The 23,693-nt window shown below is 39.0% G+C and overlaps 1 protein-coding gene across 1 annotated transcript; it reads right to left on the bottom strand.

The window, feature by feature from the left end:
* Nucleotides 1–389: 389 nt before the first annotated feature.
* Nucleotides 390–22,709, bottom strand: grm2b (glutamate receptor, metabotropic 2b). The gene is made up of 5 exons (XM_079341375.1): nt 22,046–22,709; nt 7,355–8,192; nt 6,198–7,261; nt 2,971–3,163; nt 390–1,637 (listed from the first exon to the last, which is right to left on the bottom strand). Exons 1-5 carry the CDS (start codon nt 22,553–22,555, stop codon nt 1,564–1,566), a joined length of 2,679 nt encoding a protein of 892 aa, XP_079197501.1. The 5' UTR covers nt 22,556–22,709; the 3' UTR covers nt 390–1,563.
* Between the last annotated feature and the right edge of the window lie 984 nt (nt 22,710–23,693).

Genomic DNA, 23,693 nt, shown 5'->3' on the forward strand with positions numbered 1-23,693 from the left:
ATTATCCATTTTCGAATTCTTTAGCAGCTGCTGAAATAATGAGCCTTGTATTTCAATTTCTTGAAGACCTGCAGAATCTTCCCAAAATATACTTACTGGTACTGGCATTCAATATGACGAGCAATAAAAGATATATCTAATAAGAGGCCTAAAATATTTACACATGACATTTTCTGAGTTTTTTTTATTTTTGTCCTTTAATTACAATAAAAAGTGATAAATTAGCAACATTACAGAGCAAGAATCTTTTATCTGATGTAATATTAACATGAGCGATTACAATACCTCTTGCTCTCTGCAAGGACAAGGAAGTTTGTACTTTGAGTTCTTCGAGAGGACACGTCAGTTTGTTAGTCAAGTTTTATCGCAGGTGTCCTTTTCCTTTAAGCAGATGTACCAAAACTGAATTCATCTCATAAACCTGCTCATTATACGGTTCCATGTATTTCAAAAAGGGAAACAACTTCTGCCCTTTTACTGTTACAAATTTCATTTGTAACTTCTGTAGGTTTTCTTGATTTCACTGATGAAAACAGATCAGGCAAGCAGTGGGCGGGTCGTTTGTGGATTGTTATAATCATTTAATATCAGAAATCTCCGCTCTGTATTCACGATTAGAAGTGACTCTTGGATTAATTATTTCTATAGGCACTGTACATAAATGATGGCACATCATTCACCTTAATAATAATAATAATAATAATAACAATAATACAGAGATAGCTTGAGCTGAACATGAACGCCAAAGACAAGTCTGTGTATGAGAGCAGAAGTGAAGTCATGCTGGCTTCCAATTACTGTAACACAAACTCTATGTTGTCTCTTTTTTAAATGGAAAACAATAAGAACAATCCAATGAAGTGCATTCAACTAGAAAAAAAGACACTCACAGGCCAGTTATATTTTTGTGAAAAATCCAACTCTTAAAGGATCTGAACAGCTCATTTGTAAGAACGGCAGTTATGAACCCAAACACATTGGCATTTAATATTTTAATAATAAAAAACATTTTATTTACATGAATTACAGAATAGCACACATTGTTATACCGTTACACACATGTCCTTTATATGGTCTAGTTGCCTACTTTTCATCACATGATTAGTCACATATTTCAACAAAAGGGCTTAATTTATTTCATAGCCTATTTTTAATGTCAATGTCTACAACATTTGGATATAATCACAGCACTGTAAGGACAAGATAAGAACAGCTGTTTGCTATGTTTAACACGATTGCTTCACAAGCACCCATTTGACAACAAGACTCTTTAGGACAAGGCACGGTGCATTTAATCACATCTATCTGTAAACCAAGGAGATCACAGCATATTAAATCTATACAAAAAAGGCTTTACAATTGGTAAAGTACTGCTCGCTGTGGGAACACCGTTTAGCTTTTCACAGTTAGAGTTAGCTTTGCTGCTGTCATTCAGTCTACACACACAGAGTTATCTCTCTGCGCCATGTTGGATGGCAGGAGGGCTCCAGCACAACCACTTTGTTTCATGGAGGGATGACTGATGATTGGGATGGTCTCTTGTGCTTTGAGAGAAAACCTTTTTCACAATGAGGATGTTGTCGAGTCCACCACCTCGCGGCCATTACAAACTGCTGGCACGTAGTTAGAGGCTGATCCTGGGAGAGTAAACACAACAAAGTTAGCCAGGCCAGAACTTTTTCACTGGTGGAAAAATACAACTGTAAACCAGAGATAATAAAACCCACAGGTTTATGGATGTGGAAGGTAGCAGACACATCTGTGCTTGTTGCTTTCACAGTTTCATCTGATGTCGGTTAACATCCAAACAACTCTTGCAGGGAGTTAAATAACTGTTGTTCATCTACTCCACTAAATACTATGCATACATCAACTGTATTTAACAGCTCTTTTACTAGTAAGAACCCCTACATAAAAATATTTTTTCATTGTAGTGATTGAACTACTGAAAACTGGCTCCAGAATGACGTACATTTTTATTAACACATGAATTTATCTGTAAGAACAATCCAGAAACCTTTGCTGGAAGCAAAAAAAAACAAAGAGATTGTGTTTGAATAATACTTATGCACTTCTACCTTGTTTTATTTTTAAACACAGGACTTGCACTGTATAGAGTCATATTTCTACTCCAATAAAAGCCCAGAATTCTCTTTCCACCAGAGCAACACCATCAGAGTCTCATTCACGATACAATCATTGGTGATTGTAACTAACATGTATTTAGTCCAAGTAAAGCAATCACATTTACATGAGTGTTTATCCTTTAACTCTTTAAAAAGAGTCGAGGCTTGCATATTTGTGCTTAACAGTTCTGAGAATGTAAGAGTGACACTTATTTGCACTATGCAAACTTTGTTTGTGTTTTTTTATGGAGATATTTTTGTGAATTAGTTGGCAGTTAATTAAAAAGCTTAAGATAAGACTTGTCAACATGAAAAGGAACTTAATGACTGAATTTTAATTTCTCAGCCTCAAGAATGTATATTCTATGTTTTATTCTCTGGTTTCTCTGCTCACACTGTGTAGTCCATCCACCAAGTCATTATCCGTCCAGCTTATCCCATTAAAGGTTGTGGGTGGCTGGAGCAGATCACAGCGTCATTTGGTGAGAAGCAGGGAACACCCTGGACAGGTGCTTTTAGACTGGTTTCACCAAATAACGTACAGTATACCAGATGCATTGATTCGAGTGCTGCAAATTAGTCTAAGTGCCAAAACACTCAAATCAATGCATCTGGTGTGTCCAATGTAATTGCTATGTCCACATCAAATAAACCTTAAATAATAAATGTAACCAGTATACTAAATGTAGAAAAATATAATCAATGTAGTGTTATAACAGGTATCTATACAAATGTTGATAAAATTGTACAGTCAAAAACACATGGTAACACATGTCTTTGTGCATGCATTATGAACAGTAAAGTGAAGAGAAATAAGAAAACGAGATCCAGTGGATGTTTGTACCTTTGGAGTAGCTGGAGCTGGGGGCGGAGGCCGAAGCAGACACTGTGGCGCTGAAACGGTTGGCCGTGACTCTGAGAGAGGCCACATTTTTCTGGGGCTGAAACAGGATGATGTGAATTTTGGGGGCAAAGAGGCAACCAAGTACCACTGAGCCACTCAGACTGACTGAGATACACATGGTGGTGGTCTGCACCTGTGAGGGGCAGATAGAGAGATGAGTATGTCAGCCTGCACTTACATGTTCTCCTTTTGTCTTCAAAAGGACGAATGAAGTTTGATCAAAGACCACCTGGCACACACATGCACATGCACGCACACACAGACTCCTGCACCTTACAGCCTTTGATTAAAACTGTCCTCTCACTGTTATTTTTTTCATTTTCTCCTTAAAATTAGTCAAGGATCTCTGATTAAACGAGATTAATTCCTTTTTCCCACCATCTGAGGTTCTCAAAACCCTTAAACCAGTCCATTCTGTGAAAAAAAAAAATCCTCTCGCAAAAATGTCTTCCGTTTATTATGTAAATGTCTTTCAGCCCACAAAACACCTGGACTCCTCTTCCTCTCATCATTCCTTGCTTTGAATGGGGGGGTCTAAATGGTCTCCCTTTACCTCACAATGTTGTATTCACTCAGTTCTGAAACTTAATCTTCCTTCATTAGTAATAAATTAATGATCCCTGCTATCTCGTTGGTCTCTACTTGCTAATTGATTTTTTTCTGGACTGTTAAAATTTTATCATTTTTCTTGTTTTGATTTAATTTAAATTAGTCAATACTCATATAGTCCATTTGTGACTATAAAACACAAAGGAGATTTTTGTGTTTTCTGTATAATGAACCAAGATGAATCAGTATCAGGTTGTGTGTTTTAATTGTCTTCAGTCACTCTTAAACATACCAGATATTCTTAATTTGCCCTAAGTTGTATCTCACAGTCATTCAAGAAAACACTCAGAATGCCCAAATGTTTTATGAGTAGCTGTTCCAGGATTTCCACCCTCCATTCTGAATTATTTATGCATGTACAAAGTTTTCAATTATGTATGTTAGCAATTCAAATGGTATATCTGTATGTGCATGAGAAGGAGTGTGATAAGAAGAAGAATGTGGAATAAGCTCAGCTGGCTCTCCTGTAGAGCTCGGTCTCTGTTAGTCATATTTCAGCTGCTAATATGAGCTGACTGCTGGGGTCATCTTCCTGAGAACCACCTCTTTCCACCCCACTGGTCACCCCTGCAGTCTAGGAACTTCTATTTGCAGAATCACAGCATGAAGTGAAATCCCTCCTAAACCTATTTCACAACAACAACATAGCAGAAATATAAGGAGTCCTCACACATTCAAGCTTAAGAAACAAGTGGTGAAAACATCACCAAGAATGCTGTTAATATTACTTCAACTGTCTTTTATCTGCAGGTACACATCTATCTCAGGCCTAAAGATGCATTTCTGGCAGCTGTTTAACCTCTTTATACAAACAACAACAGGATAGAAAGCCCTACTTTCTGAGTGATAACACACTCAAAATGGACAGCACACAAAACCAGTTAAACCATTTAACAAAACCATTTAGACTTAAACCAGAGTCTAAGTCCGCAATGAAACAAACTGAAATCAATACTAGGCATCTACATGACATCTAAAGCAACAACAACAACAGCAGACAATCAGAGATTTTATTTATTATTCTATTAGGTTATTTCTAAGAATAGAAACCTATCAATTATAAAAGAAGGATGAGATTTTCATCAGCAAACTACTTATTTATAAGACATGATCAATAAAATGCTACGTCCATAGGGAATGCTAAAAATGACCCATGCCAAAAGTCATTTACAGGATTTGTAATGCTGGGCGCCTAAGATTTGATTACAACCTTTTTCAGCTGTGTAACTCTCTTTGTGTTCATTTCATATATTTTATCGCTATCTATTTTGTAAAGCTGTGTATACATAAAAAATATTGCTATAATGTTAACTTTTCATCAGAAGAAGAAATGCAGTAAGTAAAAAGACTGAAATAAATGACACCTTAGACTTGCAGGCTCCATCTGTGGAATCCTGAATTCTTCATTATTCACTGGGCAACAAGGCGAGCCTCTTATTAGAATGTTTCTGTGCTGTCCAACCCTTAATTTGAAATGTGGCGATAGAACCCATAGCCATTATTATTGGTGTCACACGGAACCAAAGCATCAAGGTCTCTGTTGCAGTGCCAGACCTCTTATTCATTCAATTAGTGTGAGTGTGTCCTCTCCAGCATGAAGCCTCATATTCTACAATGTTCAGCTGATTTTGTACATCCCACTGACGATCAGGAAAGGTGAAGGTTTTTTGGTTTCATCATTGGGATGCAAGAAATAGTGATTACTACAGACATGAAAAGCCGGAGGTAGCTCATGATGACACAAAGCTTGTGTGATCTCGGACCTGCCCCCATCTGTTTGTACAACAAAGGCCTTGTTGAATACCCCAAACCAAACACTGTGGCAGTACCCTTGAGTATGCCTAAGGGAACAACACTCATAATTGATATGGTCTGTCAGCTTTATGCCCCTTGTTTTGTCTTATTCTAAACTACACGGAGGAGCACAGGCATTTATCCTTGCAGCTATATAATTTGACATTGAAAAAATAAAGTTATGCATTCTAATGTCTGAAATATTTGGTAATCTATGCAGATCCAAAGTATTTATACAACATTTTTTAAGTAATGCAGGCTAAATGCTAAATCTGTGTAAAGGCTTAAGGCTGCAAAACGTAACCCCCAGCAACTCTGCAGCATTATACCAGTTTGTGTATTACTAGGACTTCTATGGGTGATTTAGCTTTTGAATTGTGTGACTAAACCTCTAATAAATTGCAAGAATGTATATATCCCATTAATTAATCATTTAGTAAAACTATGATTAAATGAATCAGGTTGACTGTTATTAATTATTTGCATCTGTATATTCCTGCTTGATCTATCTGTCTCTGCTCTCGCCTTGAAAGATCCTTCAACCAAGATAAAAGGAAAGTTTGCTCTTTCAAGGGTTTGGGTAATAGTGATCAAATAGAATCTTAAAGCGACACCTTTTTCTTCAGGAATGCTGAACACACTCGGGACAGTCATTTATAGACTTTGTTTATGTTATTCTTCAACAGGGGACTTGAACAGTTCAATATCAATATCAGTTATCATTATGCAGTTGACTTTTTATATAGTATTTTCCTGGTAGTTACCCTGTAGTCACTTGCAGTGACATAGAAGATGGGCTGGAAAGCGAGCCAGATGATGCAGGTGGTGTACATGGTGAATCCGATGAACTTGGCCTCATTGAAGTTTTCAGGGCATTTCCGTGTCTTGAAGGCATAGACAGTGCAGAGGATGATGAGGATGCAGTTGTAGGTGAGGGACATGAGCATACTGGAGTCCTTGCTGTTGCACTTAAGGGTGACTACATCTCTTCTCTCTGGGCTCAACTCTTTTCTCACCCCTGGCACCTCCACCAGCAGCCAGATAACAGCAACAAGCAGCTGGCATGAGATAAGAGCACCGCAGATTGCTACCTGTGAGGCAGGGCTGATGAATCGTGGCCGTTGGGCTCCATCTTTTACCCCACTGAAGATTCGAGCGATTCGGTTTGTCTTGGTCAAAAGAGCTGAGTAGCACACTGCAAATGAGGTGCCCAGTCCGAGGCGTCGAAGGGTGCAAACAACGGTGGAAGGTTTGGTGATGTAGATAAAGGTCATGAGGTAGCACATCAGCACTCCCAACAAAAGGATGTAGGAGAGTTCACGTCCGCTAGCTTTAACAACAGGTGTTTCATTGTTCTTGAAGAACAGGCCAATAACTGACAGAGTGCAGAGAATACCAAGACAGGAGATGGTGACTGGCCCAATTGCCCAGGCATCCTCCCATCGGATATATTCTTCAGGCAGATCATAACAGCCAGTCAAGTTCTCCAGGGGCCACTGACCAAAGCTGCAATCTGCGCACGTAAACTCATCGTGAAGGTATTGGTAGGGCTGACAAGGGATACAGATCCAGCAGCAAACATCCCCAGGCTGCATACTTTTCACCTCATTCTTCCTGCAGGGGTCGCTGCACTGGGAGGTGGGCGGTACTTCTCCTCGCCAAGGTACCAGGGATGTATTTAGAGTTAGATTCTGGTCCCAGTAGCCGACTTTCTTGTAGATGAACTTCCCGTCTTCTTGGTGGTAATGAAAGATGTTATAGCGACTGATGCTGTCACCGAAAGAGTCAAAGCGCACCATGTTTTCTGTGTCTACTGGTCTGAAGGGAGCTGGTTGGAAGAACATATTAAGCATTGTTTACTTAAGGCTATGATAATGCCATATAAAAGTTACTATTAGAGATCATTCATTGATGTACTTACCTTCAAACTTGGTCTTCAAGATGAACTCTTTATAGAATCGTTTGCCATTACCTGGTTTCATGGCATCGCAGACCTTGGATGTGTTTGAGCACACAGCTTGCCTCATGTTGTGCAAAGCATAGGCCATGGCATAGACAGCATTAACCACAAACATGATCTTAGACTCCTGCTCAAAAGTTCCATCTCTTAGGCTGTGTTCACTGCAGCCAGGTTCCTGCAGGCTACATCCAAACCGGTGTTCCCAGAACTCTTTAAACCAGGGGTTCCTCATGTTGGTGTAGGGGTTCAGTTTGGTGAAGTAGTCTTCAAATTCTCGTATTGGGTAGGAAGCTAATTCAATAGTGAAAGCCCGGTCTGCTGCAGCCTCACTCCCTCTCACCACACTCTCCTGCGCTCCCCATCCATCACTGGCTACCCAGGTGAAGGTGCCATTCATACGAGTAGCAGCAACCAGCAGCTCACGGGCGTCTTCGCTGCGGGTGAACAGGATCACCACCTTTGCGTTGGACTTCTGCTGCAAAGAGCGGATCACGTTGTCATAGCCCTGACGGTTCATGGAGCGGCTCACTTTAGCTGAAGTGGCGATGCAGATTTGGCGAGTGCGGGCTTCCTGCTGGAAGGCATCAATTCCAGTCTCACCATAGTCACCCTCTGACGCTACTGTTGACACGTAGGTCCAGTTGAAGAAGCGCAGGATCTCAGCTATGGCCTTGGCCTGGTAGAAGTCCGGAGGAACAGTGCGGGCAAAGTAGTCATAGCGGGTCTTATCGCTGAGCTTTGAACTGGTTGAAGCATAGCTTATCTGAGGGATCTGGAATAATCGCAGGAGATTGGCCACCTGGAAAAATGTAAAGAAAAATATTAATGACTGGCTTTTTTTTAGCCCAGCTGAAACTAGCAGGGGACATGATTTTAATATAAAAATATCTGTTAGGATAATGTAGAAAACGTGCTGGCACTTGGCACTCCCTACACCTGCGAGACATGGAAAACATAAGCATTCTTTCTGTGTTGTTTGGGCAACCAAATCCCTCTCGTTTTCCCCTGTAGGTCTCTTCACACTCATAAGAAAAATAATTAGACCTCAAGCAAGGTGTGCCAGTAGTCCAAAACAGTTTCCTTGCAGGCAAGAAAAACAAACCATAAAGCTGAAATACTGTATAAATACAGCTAAAGTGAACTGCAGATTTGGTGATAATTGCCTGAGGATTTGACACATTATTGAGATTTTGTCCATTTTGTTTAAATAATATTGGAGCAATTATCAATGTTTCAACATTCCCATTGTTAAAATAACCACCATAACTGTTCTAAAAATTATGTTGTTAAAAAAACCTAAGATAATGAATTTCAAATCCCCCAACTTTTATGATTAATGCTTCTTACTCTGTAGATATTCACATGATCTATAGGTGAGGCCATTAAAGCCTGTGGGGAATCATCATCAAAATGCATCAGAATGTGAGGATCAGCCTCGTGCAGCTCTATGTTTGAGTCGTCTTTGACAGAAGAAAGGAAGAAGAATAAATCATTCTGTCTGATATATTTCAGATAGTCAATAAATGGAGTCTGCAAAAGGCTTTGCTATCACTATCATAGTTACCAGTCAGCATACACATGCATGTAACATTGGCTGAGATGAACCTATTTGTTCTAATAGCGATGCAAGGCCAAATGATGGAAACCTGAGATGATTTAACTCAGTATCAGAGTCTGTTTAGAGAATTACTGTATAACTCTTTTAACAAAATACTCTACTTTAATCAGGAAAGATTACAAAATCTAGGGGTCATATTTTTGGTTATAGATTAAAATGCTGTAATTATATTCAAATGTGTCCAATGCTCACCGTTGTGTACACACCGTAAACACTAAATCACAATGTAAGAATCAGTTTGTTGATCTTTAGAGTGGAGAGCTGCTGTTTCAGCTCGGTGGAGTACACAGGCTGGCATTGACAGCAGCAAATATCTAATATTCCTCAATTTCAAACGCTGGGATGCACACCAGATTCTGTCACAAATGCTTTCATTGTGCCAGATAACACCAGCAACAGAGATACAGAGAGTGTTGTGATTGTGTTTCGCTGTTTTATCTGAAGAGAAGTTAAAGCCATGCTGCCAAGTCGTTCAAAATCCCCTGTGGCAGTCTTCATGATGCCCAGCTAACCAAGACAAACATACTGATTTCCTGATGGAGATGATAGTTTTGTGGAGCTGGGTCCAACATGGACGATAGTGTTTGACGGAAAACTCAGTGAGGCACCTATGCTGGACCCAAGCCTGCTAAAATGATTGTGTCAGAGTATTAAAGCAATTATTTTCCCACACAGCAAGATAAGTATGACAGAGAGCTGGCAAAACTTGTCATTTTGCAGGATTCCTCGTGAGACACAGGGGTGATTAGTGAATTCCCATGAGCTTCAATATGACTGGCCAACCTCCTCCCTCTGGCATCCCTGTATGCCTGCAGGCTTTCCAAACAATAGTATGCCTATGGATATAATTGGAACCTTCCTTACACACACTTTGTCCTATTGAAACAATGACCCTCTCTTTCTGCTCTATCTCACCACAATACACATAGCTATTGGTCCTTTCTGTTACTGTAAATTGTTTATCTCAGGTGAATACTGTATTTGAAAAACAGCCACAGAGCTGTACATGCCATGAACATGTAACAAGAATCTATTTTTAGTCAGGCCAGCGGCATGGCTCAAGGGTGACAATGCCAGTGTGTCAGTTTGATCCATCACTTTGGTTGAGTTTAAGCTGTTGGCTAATCAAATCATATAAAATTTGGACTATATAGCATCACGGCTCCTTAGTGTTGATCCCTTGAACTTTCATCATTGTTTCAATCAGGTCAATATATTTTAACAGAAAAGAATTGACCAGATAGAGGTGATAGTTGAGCTCAGTTAGGAACGGAGTGCATAACTCACACAGAGCAGCACAAGTTATCTTCAGGGTGTCCCGAAAAAAACCCAGCCACGTTTACTTTACTTTGTTTGATTAGTCTTTGCAAATAGTGTTTGAATCTCAACATTAAATAGCCATTTGATACTAAGAAGCGTTTCTAAAAAAAAGCATACAGAGTTTGAAAATGATTCCTTGCTTTATTAAGTCCACTTGACGCAATTTCTTAGTTCAAGCATTTGTGAATGTAACTTAATGGACTAATAGACAAACAAAGGAGACAACTTGCTCATGCATTTGCATTCAGTTTTTCCACAGAAATCAACATTATCCCTGTTTAACGATCAACTGTAGTTTAAACACCCCAAAGACAAACTCAAGTAGGCGTACTATAAGATCTTGAGGGGATTAATGGAGTAGATATGATGTATTCAGACAAGTGCACTTCCAACAGCAGTTCTCTCTACTGTAGGATATAGGTCTCATTATATGAACCCACTGAGAGACTTGATTTCCTGTTGTGAACCTATGGAGACCTTGATGAGATCCCTTAGTGTATTGATTCATCCATATTCTCTGGTATATATAGCACTGTGTATGCAGCATGCAAACATATAAGTTGCCACACAGGCAGTCAGTCACACTTGCATGGTAATAAGGTGGTTTCCTCATGCAGGATTTTTTAGACAGGCAGTTGGCCTTCATCAATAGATTCTAGGAGAAGCCTGACAGCGCACCTTTCAGGACGGCACTGGAGTGTGTGACAGTAACCGTCTGTTTGTCCTCATGTGGGTTTCCCTTCACTCTCTCCACCGACGAGTCAGATAAGAGCACAACAACAGCAGTGGCTCTGGCGTAAATACATTTCAATTGCACAAGTTTCCAAAACTTGAAACTTTACATTTTGTTTCTTCATAATATTATAAGACAAGGTTTGGTCATCTCCCTAAAATATATTATCAGATGATGGGGTACTACTTTGTTGTAGTATACTCTCCTGGGAACCTCGACTGTTGAAGTGAGTGATATGACAGCTATGAAAGAAGTAAAATGACTCAAGGAAAATTGAATGAAGTAAGCGCTGAGAAGCAATTGGTCTTTACATTGATATCTATCCATTCACTCTCATAAATATTCAATTGAATGCTTGGCATGATGTGTTTAAGCTGCACGATATGTGAAGCAGTATTGTGGTATTCCAGGCCAGTGTTCCTTCAAAAGAGCAGAGACATTAAAGAAATATATGAGACAGCTGGAACGCAGGCAGCCTCTTACTCATGTGTCTGTCATGAATTTTTTTTTGAACATAGGAAAGTCCATGTGTGTGTCCCTGAGGTCCCTGTCAAGCTGCGCCCTACAGTAAATACAGTAGATGGCATGCAGAGCCAAACCTAAGGACGGGGAGTTTACCAGTACTTACTCTTACTAAAAGTCCAGAAATACATGTGAACAAAATGCAAATTGCAACTCAGTTTAGTATTGTGTTTTTGAGTTGCTGAATGTGATATTTGCTTTTAATGCCAACATTTTAAATGAATAAAAGAATGTACAAGGTGATTAATGGTTATTCAAAGTGTTTCTCAGGGAGTTGTTTCAGTGCATTAATGCGTTACTCATGTAATGGCTACTGAAATGCAGCTGCGATTTTTAGTAACAAGTCGTCTATCTAGATACTTTTTAAATGCAATAACACAGTTTCAATTACAGAAGCATTTAAAGCACTGATGACAGTTTTCTTTAGGCTATGTGAAATAGCCAATAACATCAACAAATAAGGTTTATTGACACTAATTCAGTGGGCCAGGTTACGCTAACGTCAGTACAGTAGTGTCCTATGAGAAAGAATTTCAAGGGCAGTAAACACACACAGGCTGTTGATGATCAGTCAGTCTAGAGCTTTCTCTTTTTCTTTTGAGAGCTTTTGAAAATATCAACATAATATTTCCCTGCTTCAGTTAAATGACAATATTGTAGTGGTGAGTTGTAGTCTGTTCAGGAAGGAAAATTTAAACTACCACCAAGAATAGTAATTTTGATCTGATGGATCTGATGCACCAAGCTAAACACACTTCTACCATATTAGTTGCCAGAGAGCCCGACGCTGCAAATACTGGAGACCCCGATGCAGCTCATGTTAACTTTGCAGACCAAGGAGGTATAGTATCAACAGATGATGCTTCAATATAAATCATCGCCACCTCGGGACTAAACAGACAAGCATGGCATGTTGTTGACGACATGACTCGTATCAACTGTTGAGTCTGTTCGCTTTAGAGAACTAATGCTAATAAAAGCAAAATACCGACATATTGAAATGACAGCAAGATTATGAAATGTGCACGTTGTTTTCTCCAACACTGCCGCAACAATACTAAATAATGTGCACATTCATTTTATTTAACCTTTATTCAATGAGGTAATTAACCCATTGATCACACGTGTAACCTGGCGTAGAGGGCTGCAGCACACGTCATAATACAGATGATTAAGAAACAGTTTACAATCAATATGTTAACAGAGAACAACAATTACAATGTGCAAATTAGATACAGATAAAGAGCAGAGTCGTGATGACAGATTACTATTCAAAAACAGAGGCACTGTCCATTAAATATAAGAATTGAAGAAAAACAAATAACGATTTCATTACTTGGGAGGATTTCAGAGGCAGTGCTCCTGAACCTCAAGAGAAATTATCAGGAATGCATAGTTGAAAACGGCTTCAGTTGATTTTAAGGCAAACCACATATGAATACAAAACTCTTCTGGCTTGTGATTCCATCCAAGACAGATTCTTTCAAATAGAAGTTTCAAGATAATAACGATATGCATAGAAAAATGCTGCTTTATCATATAACTGTTGGTTGAGCCACCCATCGGTTCATCAGCTGATGAGGATTATTTTAGATTTAAAGAAGCTTCGTTGGGTCCTGGAACACCCCAACTCAGTCTGGCACCAACAAGTCTTAAACAGGGAATAGGGGAACATGGGAAGACAACATTTTACTAGTTTTATTTTGTGATTTATGCTTTAAGAAGCGATTGCTTACATGTGTTTTTTATTTGTATAACTATACTGTAGTTCATCAATCTTCTCCATACATATTGTGCAACCAGTTGCCTGGTTCATTCATCGCAACAATGTTATTAGGGAGGTGTTAGTAGTGAATGTATTGTTTTCGTTTGAATTTCTGGTTCATCATTAGGATTCAAGAAGTCTTCGCGAAGTGAGACAACACATTCATAAAAAAAGAAGGGTGTAAGGTCAAAGTGAGCTTGACCTCTGACCAGGGTCGTGTCCAGAAGGATGACCAGGGCTGGCATTGGCCCCCCTTGAAATCTCAATGGCCTCCCCAGATGCAAGCCCAAAATATCTATGTACATTATCTATGATTGGCTATGTGACTGGCCAGAAGTGTTGTGTTGAAATGTTGAAATCCACTACTCAGGCTTTGTTGCAACAGACAGCTCATAGTTTCACCGTGCAGATGTTTGTTTGCAGTTTCTAAAATTAACATTGTGACTTTGAGTCCTTGAAGAATAAGATTGTTGATGTAAATGCTGCCATTTTCTCTCTTTTATCTCTTTGCTTATCTTGTCCTGAACATTTTAAATGGTGGTTTAAGATGAACAATCTTATCATGCTACCTTCATATAGTCAGTCATATCACTTACAGTGACTCTTTGCAGTTGTAAATGTTGAAAAAGCTGTTTCTTTAGCACGCTGTTCACCTCGTCTGACACCTACGCAGTGGCAGTGGTTACAAGCATTTCAATGAGGAGAGACTTAATCAAGAATGAACCATTATTTTTTTTTTAGCAATTTAGGAAGTAAATGTGCAAAGTCTTTGGGGATTAGACTTCATTGGGACGGTTTCATGTACTCTTATGGGTAATGGGATATGGAGTCTCCACACTGGTGGTAGTGGTGATAGAAGAAGACAGGATGGGATGAGGAGTATCTGAGGCTGTATCTGAACTCTGCTGTGAAGGATTGGAGGAGACTGGGGTGGAGGAGGGTCGCAGCCATCGCACTGAAATGACAAACTGATTGCAGAAGAGAGAGAACAGGTTTTAAAATTTGATCGAGGCAGGTTAAGAGAAGTTATGGCAGGGTCAAGTAGTCAAGTTGGATTATTACTGAAAGAGTACAGCCCAATTTAGATGATCACCAGGCTACGTTGAATGAAAGAATTGAATAAATGTATGAGAGAGAAAAACAAGTCTTCCTTCTTGAACTTTCACGATATAGAAATAATCACTTTTGTCGCTTGTTGTCTTCTTTGCTTTTCTGGGTCATGAAGACGCATCAGAACCTATTTCAGTCAGTTTCATAAACAACTTAAGACTCATCATTTAATAAAGACCACAATCTTTTCCAAGCCTTGACCAAAGTGCTCAAAGACCAAACTTTGACGATTCTCGTGACATGAATTCTGGGTCTCATCTCATCTACCCCATACCTCCCTCCTCACTGGTCATTGGTGGCACATACTGCAAACGTCAGACGAAAGTCAATATAATAAAAGCACCTCTTAACATAATGAATGGGAAGAGACAACAAAGTCAACCAAGTGAAATATAATTGTTAGTTTCCGGACACAAATGTGGGATTGTGATCAAGTAATGATTTGAAGATATGGACAAGAAGTCAAAGTTTAAAAAAATCATTTTTGGTTTTGATGAGATCTTAACTGATGTTTTGTTTGAAGGTTAAGAAGGGCTAGGTACTTGTTCATTCTTACAGGAAAAGAAACTTCACACATTAACACACAGACAGACGTATATTAAAAGCCTGAGCTAATATCAGATACAGACCAGCTAATGTTTACAGGATGTAAAACAAAAAAAACATGAGACCATACTCTGTGTGTTCTAGGCTGTGGGTAAGAGCTGGGACTTAATATTAGCTCTTGTGAGCTGCAGAAAGAAACATTTGTTGGTCTGCTTGCATGTGCTCTTTCAGTAGAAAACAAATCCTCACATTAAACTACTTCTATTATTTCCTCCCACCAGCAAACGATGCTCACCAAGAGAGACCTTTTGAACCACTTCTCAAGTACAATGAGGCATCCAGGAGAGACATTCTGCTATTTATCATCTGCTTGTTTTCAGAACAATAAAAAAGTAAAGTCGTTTTTAGAGTAATTGATATGGATGTGTACTGCTCCTGTCTAAATACATTTGACAATATGTTATAGAGAAGAGTAGGGTCTTTTAACTGCTCCTTTTCAAAGTGTCTTGATTTTAGCATGAACTGGTGCAATACAAAAATAAATATTGATGACTAATATCATTATAAGGGTTCGGGGCAAAGTCTGGTCAATTATTCCCACCGTGTGAAAAAAAAAATATATAGACAAGATGAAGGGAAGACAGTCTGGGAATTGATAAACAAGCGATATTATTGACTGAGAGGATTCGGACTCTAACCAATATCCCAGTCATTACATGTTTCCCTTTACCCTACATGACAGTCTGATGTGCTAATTATGGAGCGGAGTCGTTTCTTCAGAATGTGCTAAAACATCCAGCTCAAAAATAACATAACATAATAATTCTCTCCTGGAGAGAAAACAAGGGGGAGAGTTGGGTTGGGTGAAAGGGGGGGGGGGGCTGTTGGGTTCAGCTACAATATCACAAGATAAACAAGACCGTTTTGAAGTTAACACCAAAGAAGGATTTTTTCTCTCCACTAGAAGAAGAAGACTTCTGTGAAGACAGGAATACAATAAAGACAGAGCCCTCTCCAGTTGCTCTGCACGAAAAAACAGATTTAATAAAGCACAGCAAGCCTACGATATTACACATCAATATACTGTATACAGGACAGATATGAATTCTTATAACCTCAAATCATTGACGACTGTCCCAGGAGCTGCAGCAGAGAACAACAGTTTTAGTGACAGTCAAGATGGATTCAGTGTTTCATTCATATCAGGATAAATCATTTCAAAGTAGTAAATACAGTATGCTCTTTTACTTCACCTGAGTATTCCTTTGTCTGGTGACTTTTGGGAATACATGCTGCTTTTTAACTCAAATCTGGCATAATTGCAGCTATACACTCCCCAACTTCAACAGCAATTATGACAAACGGGTCGGACAATACCACATACAAATGACACTTTCTAAAGTATCCATATCATGCACACCAAATGTAACAGCATTTAAATATATAGAAAATGAATCAAACAAGAGGTGGAAACTTGACGGAGCAGATTCAGAGCAGTGGGACATCTCCCAAACGACTGATTTACACAGTAGAGCAGGTAATGTTATTTGATTATATTATGTTCTTTTTATTCTATTGTATTAAAGTAAGAACCTTTTAAAGTCTGACATCTGGAAATGATAATGCAAAGTTTACTTTTGTACAGAAACAGCCAAAGAAATGACCTTTAGAGGGCAACTTGTTACTTTAAAGAGTGAATATATTTTCACCGTACTTTCGCTGAAATAAAGAAATTGAGTCAGAACTTTTACTTTTACAGGCCAGAGTCTTAAAAAAACAAACATCTGAAATACTTGAGTCAAGAATGTGTGTTCAGCCACTTCTGTTTAATTTTGAGGTAAGTGTCGTCTGCAAGCAGAACAGCTCAAACAGTGCTGCTATAAGAGGTGTTTAATTTACAGGAGACTGAGTGTTGAACATTTCTGCAAGGGTTATGAGTAAAGATGTGTTATTTAAGGATGTGCAACAGTTTCAGTGTGGATCTGATGTTATTATTAACTTTTATTTTACTTGTTGAAGGAAAAGTGTGGGAATAGCACAATATGATTCCATTGTTCTGCATGATTATGTCTCCACGTGGGTATTGCTGGGTGAAAAAGTGTAAAAATGTGTGTAGGCTGTTAGGACTGAGTCATCTCTCATAGATGATTCTATACAGCTTACAGGCCAGATGGTAATGAATTCAAGAGTGAGGAGACATAACGAGGATAACTACAATCAGTGCAAAGATGATGAAAGCTTCCAAATTTTTGCCGGGCTAATTATGAAGGAATCCTTTTTAAGGCTGAGGAGAAACTGGCCTATCTCCCACCGTCTTTCCCACATCTCATCCTTGGCCAATGTCACAGGCAGCAGCAGCCTTCTCTCCAGAAAGCAGGTGATGACGTTTCTGGAGATGCACCCCACAGATGGGAAAAGCAGACTTTCCCGGGGCCATCCCTGGCACTTGTCCTGCACAGTTTTATAACGCTCTTTATCACCACAATGTGCTCCTCTGGGATAAATAGAGGCTGTGTAAAACAGTGACATCTCAAAAAAAAAAAAAAAAAAAAAGAACCCACCATGGGCTCGTCCCAGCTCTCACGGCTCGATTCATTAGAATGGCCAGGCTCTGACTAAAGGCGCCAACAAAGAGACTGTTGAGGGGTTGTGGCAGGAGAGGTATATATTCAAATTCTACAAAACACTCAAAAGCAAAGAGGCTTTTGAGAACTCTGCAACAGTGAGGTTGCTCATTTACAGGGAGACACTGCTTTGTGTACACACTCACACACATACTGTCCTTAGGATGCTGGTAAAAAACATGCTGTTCTTTTGTCAGAGCATCACTACAGGAGAAGAAAATCCATATTATCCTTTTCATCCTCAGCAAAGAAGCCCTGAGTGTAATTGGGGCTTGAGAATGACTCACACTAGGGTAAGAGGATGTCTACTCTTTTTGCTCATCTCTTAACTTTACCTTACTTTTTATTGAGCACTATCAAGTAGACATGTAGCACATGCCACTGAAACTCCTGGCATAATCTCTAAAGTTAGATTGTAGTAAATGTGATTAACAAGAGAATCCCAGCCACACAGAAAGACAAAACAACTACAGATCATGTACAAAGACAAACAAAACTTCTGAAAAGTGTTGCAAGGTTGACGTTTGAAATGTTAGAATATTTCCTTCTTTTTTTTTTTTTTTTTCATTTGTTTGTTGTTTGTTTCGAAGAGTTAACCATATCAGTGCCACTTGCAAATGCTATCTAGAGTTTAAGCCAGGAAATTGTTAGCTCAGCTTGAACACTGCAGTTCAAAACATCCAAAATACAACTGGCTGCTTTTACCTTTTTACAGATTATCATAGATTATGAAATTGAGATTAAGTATGTAAATGAGTGTCATTCAGGGGAACCTTTAGACAGATCTAGTCCAGATGTTTCAGGGTCTATAGTTTCATTTCAGCTAGTTGTCTCCTGATTGTAGCCTTGTATTGAACAGTCAATGTGCTGTCCAGCTTTTACCACATTTGAGAAGCCAGTAGATTTAACAAAATGTTAAGATGTTACGAAATGACAACTAGATAATGGTAAAAAAAAGAGACTTGTGTTTAAAATAGTGGCCTATTTTTCTTTCTTTCTTTTTTTTCACATTATCAATTAATTGAAATTTTACTCAATTGATGAAATGTTCGTTTCAGTGAGCTAAAACAGGGTGGCAGTAGCTCAGTCCCTGATGACTTGGATTGGGAATTAAAGGGTTACTGGTTCAAGTCCACATGCTGACCAAAGTATGTAAATTTGTCTGGATGCTGTCGAGATGTCAGGTCACTTACTTAGCCTTGTCACGGTGCCCTTGAGCAAGGTAGCAAACCTCCAACTGCTCTGACAGTCCTTCACTTGCAGCCCCTCACTCTGACTACTCTCCATTAATGCATGTTCCATAGTTCCTTGTAGATATGTCTTTATATATATATATATATATATATATATATATATATATATATATATATATATATATATATATATATCAAGTGTAAACTAGAATTTTAAAGTATGTTGAAGAAAAAAAAATCATCATAGCAACAAGTCTGTTGGGAATCATTATAACTGTTTGAATCATTTCATCTGCACAATCAATCCTGATGAGAAAACTATTTCAGCACACATCTAAAACCGTTAAAACTATAATTCATTCATCAGCTGCACATTTCCTACAACTAATGACTCACAATGCCATCGTTAACAGCACTGATGAGATGACATCAACATGTCTGCACACTCATTAGACACAATTCAGCCATCAGTAGATTCGTGTGTTATAGAATGTTTATGCTCAGTGTTTGTCACGTGTAGAAATGCAGCATTAGTCATGTGTATCCACTGTATGCAGCACATGTTTTTGTTAGCTGTGACCTTTCAGGGACTTTTCCTATCACAATAGATAAACAACTTAACATCACTGAGTTGTTTTAGGAGGGCTATGATAGAAGAGAATGAGTTTAAAGATGATGGAAGCATTTTGCCATAGAGAGTTTTATTTAAAGGTACACCAAATAGAAAGTTGGAGAAGTGAAACAATTCTATGCTATGTTTTCTGAACCAAACACACAAACTTTATTTAAACGAAAAAATGGGTCCCTGAACACCGATGGAGCTAAAAAGCTACCAGGAGAGTTACAGTTTCCCTGTCCTGGGCCCACTACAACAACTTCTCATGTAGCAATTTATTTGTTTGGACAGTTTGTGTATAGTGTTATGAACATAAACCACACAAGCTGTACATTTCTCTAGCTTTCACATTTCCATACCTAAACTCCATAGTGCACCTTTAAATGATTACGTTATGCAATTCTTTATGTTTAGATAAGTTTGTAAAGGGATCAAATTGGAACTAAAAAATAAGAGAGTCCAAAGAGTCAAAAAGTTTCCCAGAGATATCAAATTATTGTGGTAAAACCCGCCAATTATAAACTGTAGTGAGGCGTGAGTGTGTTGAATTTGAAAGCAGATGCTTTTTCTAAAATTTAAAAAAACTGTGTTTTAAAAAAAATAAAAAATTAAACAAGAAAGAAAGAACATACATCAAAATATCATATTAAGCTTTCAAACAGCGATTTAAAATAATAAAGTTGATTTTGTGAGGTCTAATAAATCAGCAGCCCCCTTACAGATTTTCAGGACACTTAACTATCCTTATACAAGCATCAAATATTCAGCAGCTCACCTTGAACACATCATGTGAAAGCAAGGGCATCTCTGTGACTAAATAATTAAATGTAGCAATGGACAAATTTGCTAATAAAAGTTATCTTCAGGGCTTAAAAGTAAGTTCACAATCGCTAATCTTTGAAAAAAAAATTTTGTTTGAAGAGAGTCCGCCGATCTGCTCTCTCGTAATTGGTCAGTCGTTTGGCTTTGTTGTCTGATACTGCATGTCCCGTCCCTTTTACCATATTGGGAATGCTACAGTCCAAGGGGAGCTTGTGCTTGTTACAACAAGCCAATGGACTTGGATCATGTCTTTGTCTTGTGATGTCACTCCACACATTTTCAACGAGGGGGGGTAAGGACTGAGCGTTTCGTTCGGCTACTGCTACCATGCAGGACGTTAAGTTTCCACGGACTTTGAATTTTTGCAAATAGGTGTGCCTAAACATGCACAAGACACCTGGAAAACACACTAAAGAGCATATAAAACCAGAAAAATCATAATATGGGACCTTTAACATGTGTGTGTAAGGTATATGAGTTCAAAAAATGTGTGAAAAAAGTAACCAAAACCTAAACACAGCCCTACTGACACCCAGTACAACATGATAATTATGGAGTGGGAGGGTAATCTGAATAAACTGGATAATTACTCATATTCATTGCCTCCAGCAACCTTTAATCTGTGTGTGAAAGGTCACTTGTCTTTGCAGGGCAGAAATGAACTCTCTGACAAAGTGATGGATGACTGAATGTTCAAACATCTTTATCCCAGGTTGATACTAAGCCTAGCCATGGCAGAATCTCTTCCGCAGACAACCTAATCACATGTAACAGTGACAATGCAAGGTACACTTCTGTAGATGAATGCAGGGACACCGATCATTTCCCCCTTTTTACTTTATTTAGTAAAAAAAGAACATGTGCAAACATTGGATTAAAGCAATGTGGAATTATGCTGGCATCTCTCTGCTGCATGTGTCACTGTTTTCTCTCATGGTAGCCAGCAGGGGCAAACCAAACACTGTATAAATGGGCCTTAAGCCTATAGACAACAACTACGACGCCCCTATGTATGCATAACTTCATTCAATCAAAACACATGTGATGTTGAAAAAATTCACTGCCTGAACAGTGTGTTCAAAGAAAAACAAACTATTTAGACCCGAATCATTCTTTGTAGCAGCCTTCAAACATGTTTATATCTGGGGTGCTGGCTTGGCTATTGTTTACTGCAGCTCTATGAAGGCTCTCTCATCTGCCTGTATTTCTGACGCTCAGAAATTCTTTGTCGTGTGATGTCACTCCACACATTTTCAATGAGGGGGGCTAGGGACCAAGTGTTTCCTGCGGCTATTGCTACTGCTAACAGGAGGAGGTAGGAGAAGCCGTGTTTCCACAGACTTTGAATTTTTGCCCAGAAAAAGCATAATATGGGACCTTTAACCTTTCCTTCAAATAAAACATTTCACCAAAATCCACTTCTAATAACAGCCTCTTATAGACCTGGAGAACATCTAACTAGATACTTTGATATGGAATGTATCTCTATTGCAGATATTTTCTGAGATTTTGAGGTTTTTTGCATTGCTGTGAATATATTTGTGGAGCATTTGTGACTTCTGCTGCATGTCTTTCATTTACAACACGTTCCTTTTGTTGCAATTGCATTGAACTTTTGTGTGTGATTGTATTTACATCATTTCTAAATTTGCATCCCATTTCTTCACAAATGGAAATCTACTGGACCCTTGTGGTGTGTTTGCCCTTGTCAGCCACTTTAGTTATTGAATACAAATGCAACCAAATCAACATACTTGTGACATAAAAGAAGCTCCTTGTTTACCTGAATGGAAACATCACTGTACGATCCCCCAATGACCCCAGAGATGGCAAGGGGAACCTCATTCTGGATCGGTCTGGAGCCGTCAGGGCAGATGAAGCCTGGATCGTGCACTTTGGTGAGTGAGGCCCGGACAAAATCAAGAGACTGCTCAAGAGCGTATGTGTCCTTGGAGCAGGTGTCCAGGATGTGGGCCCCCAGCTGGATGCCAGGGAGGATGCGATCGCTGGAATTAATCTCATCAAGTGCAAGTAACATGGCTTCCAGTCTCTGGATCCCTCTCTCCTCATTGATCTTACCACAGTCCTCCGTCCCATCACCTTTGTGGTGCACCGGGAACAGACCTCCAATCACCAAGTCTCCATCCAGGATGATCTCACGTTTGGCAGTGGATGGTAATCTGGAGATGCTGGGCAGGACTCCCAGTATGAGGAGCTCCAGCAGGAGCATGTGGAGGGGCCAGTAATGGATGGAGACACCCAACGGCCTCGGGCAGAGTACTACAGTCAGCATGGCAGGACCGGGAAGAGGGGCTCGGCTGGTTGAAGTAGAGAGAAGCAGAGGTTTACAGGGTCTGCAGGCGGATCACTTTCAAGTCTACTCTCTGGGGGTGCAGCATGTTTGATATTTCCTGAGTGGATAAAATGAAAAGAGAATGACAACTTTAATATTGAATACAGCCTATTTCATTTTCTATCTATCTATCTATCTATCTATCTATCTATCTATCTGTCTATCTGTCTGTCTGTCTGTCTGTCTGTCTGTCTGTCTGTCTGTCTGTCTGTCTGTCTGTCTGTCTATCTATCTATCTATCTATCTATCTATCTATCTATCTATCATCAAGTATAATTGAACTAGTTATGAAATCAATACATTTGTTTTATTAAAACCAATATATTCTGAAAAAATACATTATGTAGGCACACCCATTTCCATTTTCACTTTATACACTTTCTTGCCAACAAATACATGACACAGTATCAACAAGGCTCTAACACCACTTTGTGTCTTGGTTGTTTCATATATAAGTCAGTATATATCTTAACTTTCTTTGTCAAGTTTATTTCTATACAGTTTTCTTATTGATTTTTGCCTGAGCTGATTTTCTTTCTCTCGCCCTAATGCAATCTTTAGAAATATTTCAGAAAAAAATAATGCTATTATTGGACAGTCTGCTCTATCAAGAAGCTGAAATGGGTTTTTGCAACTTATGAGTTACTTTTTGAAGTGAAACAAAAGTAGCGATAACTTCAGTCGACCTCTCGGGTTTCCAGTGTAAAATATTATTGCTGCAGTTTTATCTCAAAGAAAATCTCGGCGTTATGGCTCCTGAGTGACCACATCAAACATTAAAAGATATTTAAGGCTCCTCTTAAGTGAAGCGTCATTTCCAAGCTTACAACGAGAGATACCACATAAATGGTGGGTCTTCTCAATGGATGGGGTTGCCATGGAAACATGGTTGGGCAAGAAAAAAAATAAAGGTTGGACTGCAGAGAAGTGGGCAGTGAGACATGTATGCTAATACGGATTCCTATCGTGTGGAGGTGACAGGTTTCAGGCTCGAAAGGAGTTGTTATGATGTGTGATTAGGAAGGAGGGCTGGTTCAATCACAGAGCTCTCAGGGAGAGGGAGCCAATCGTGTTTCTT

Source organism: Symphodus melops (genome assembly GCF_947650265.1).
Source record: "Symphodus melops genome assembly, chromosome: 4".
Classification (NCBI taxonomy): Eukaryota; Metazoa; Chordata; class Actinopteri; order Labriformes; family Labridae; genus Symphodus; species Symphodus melops.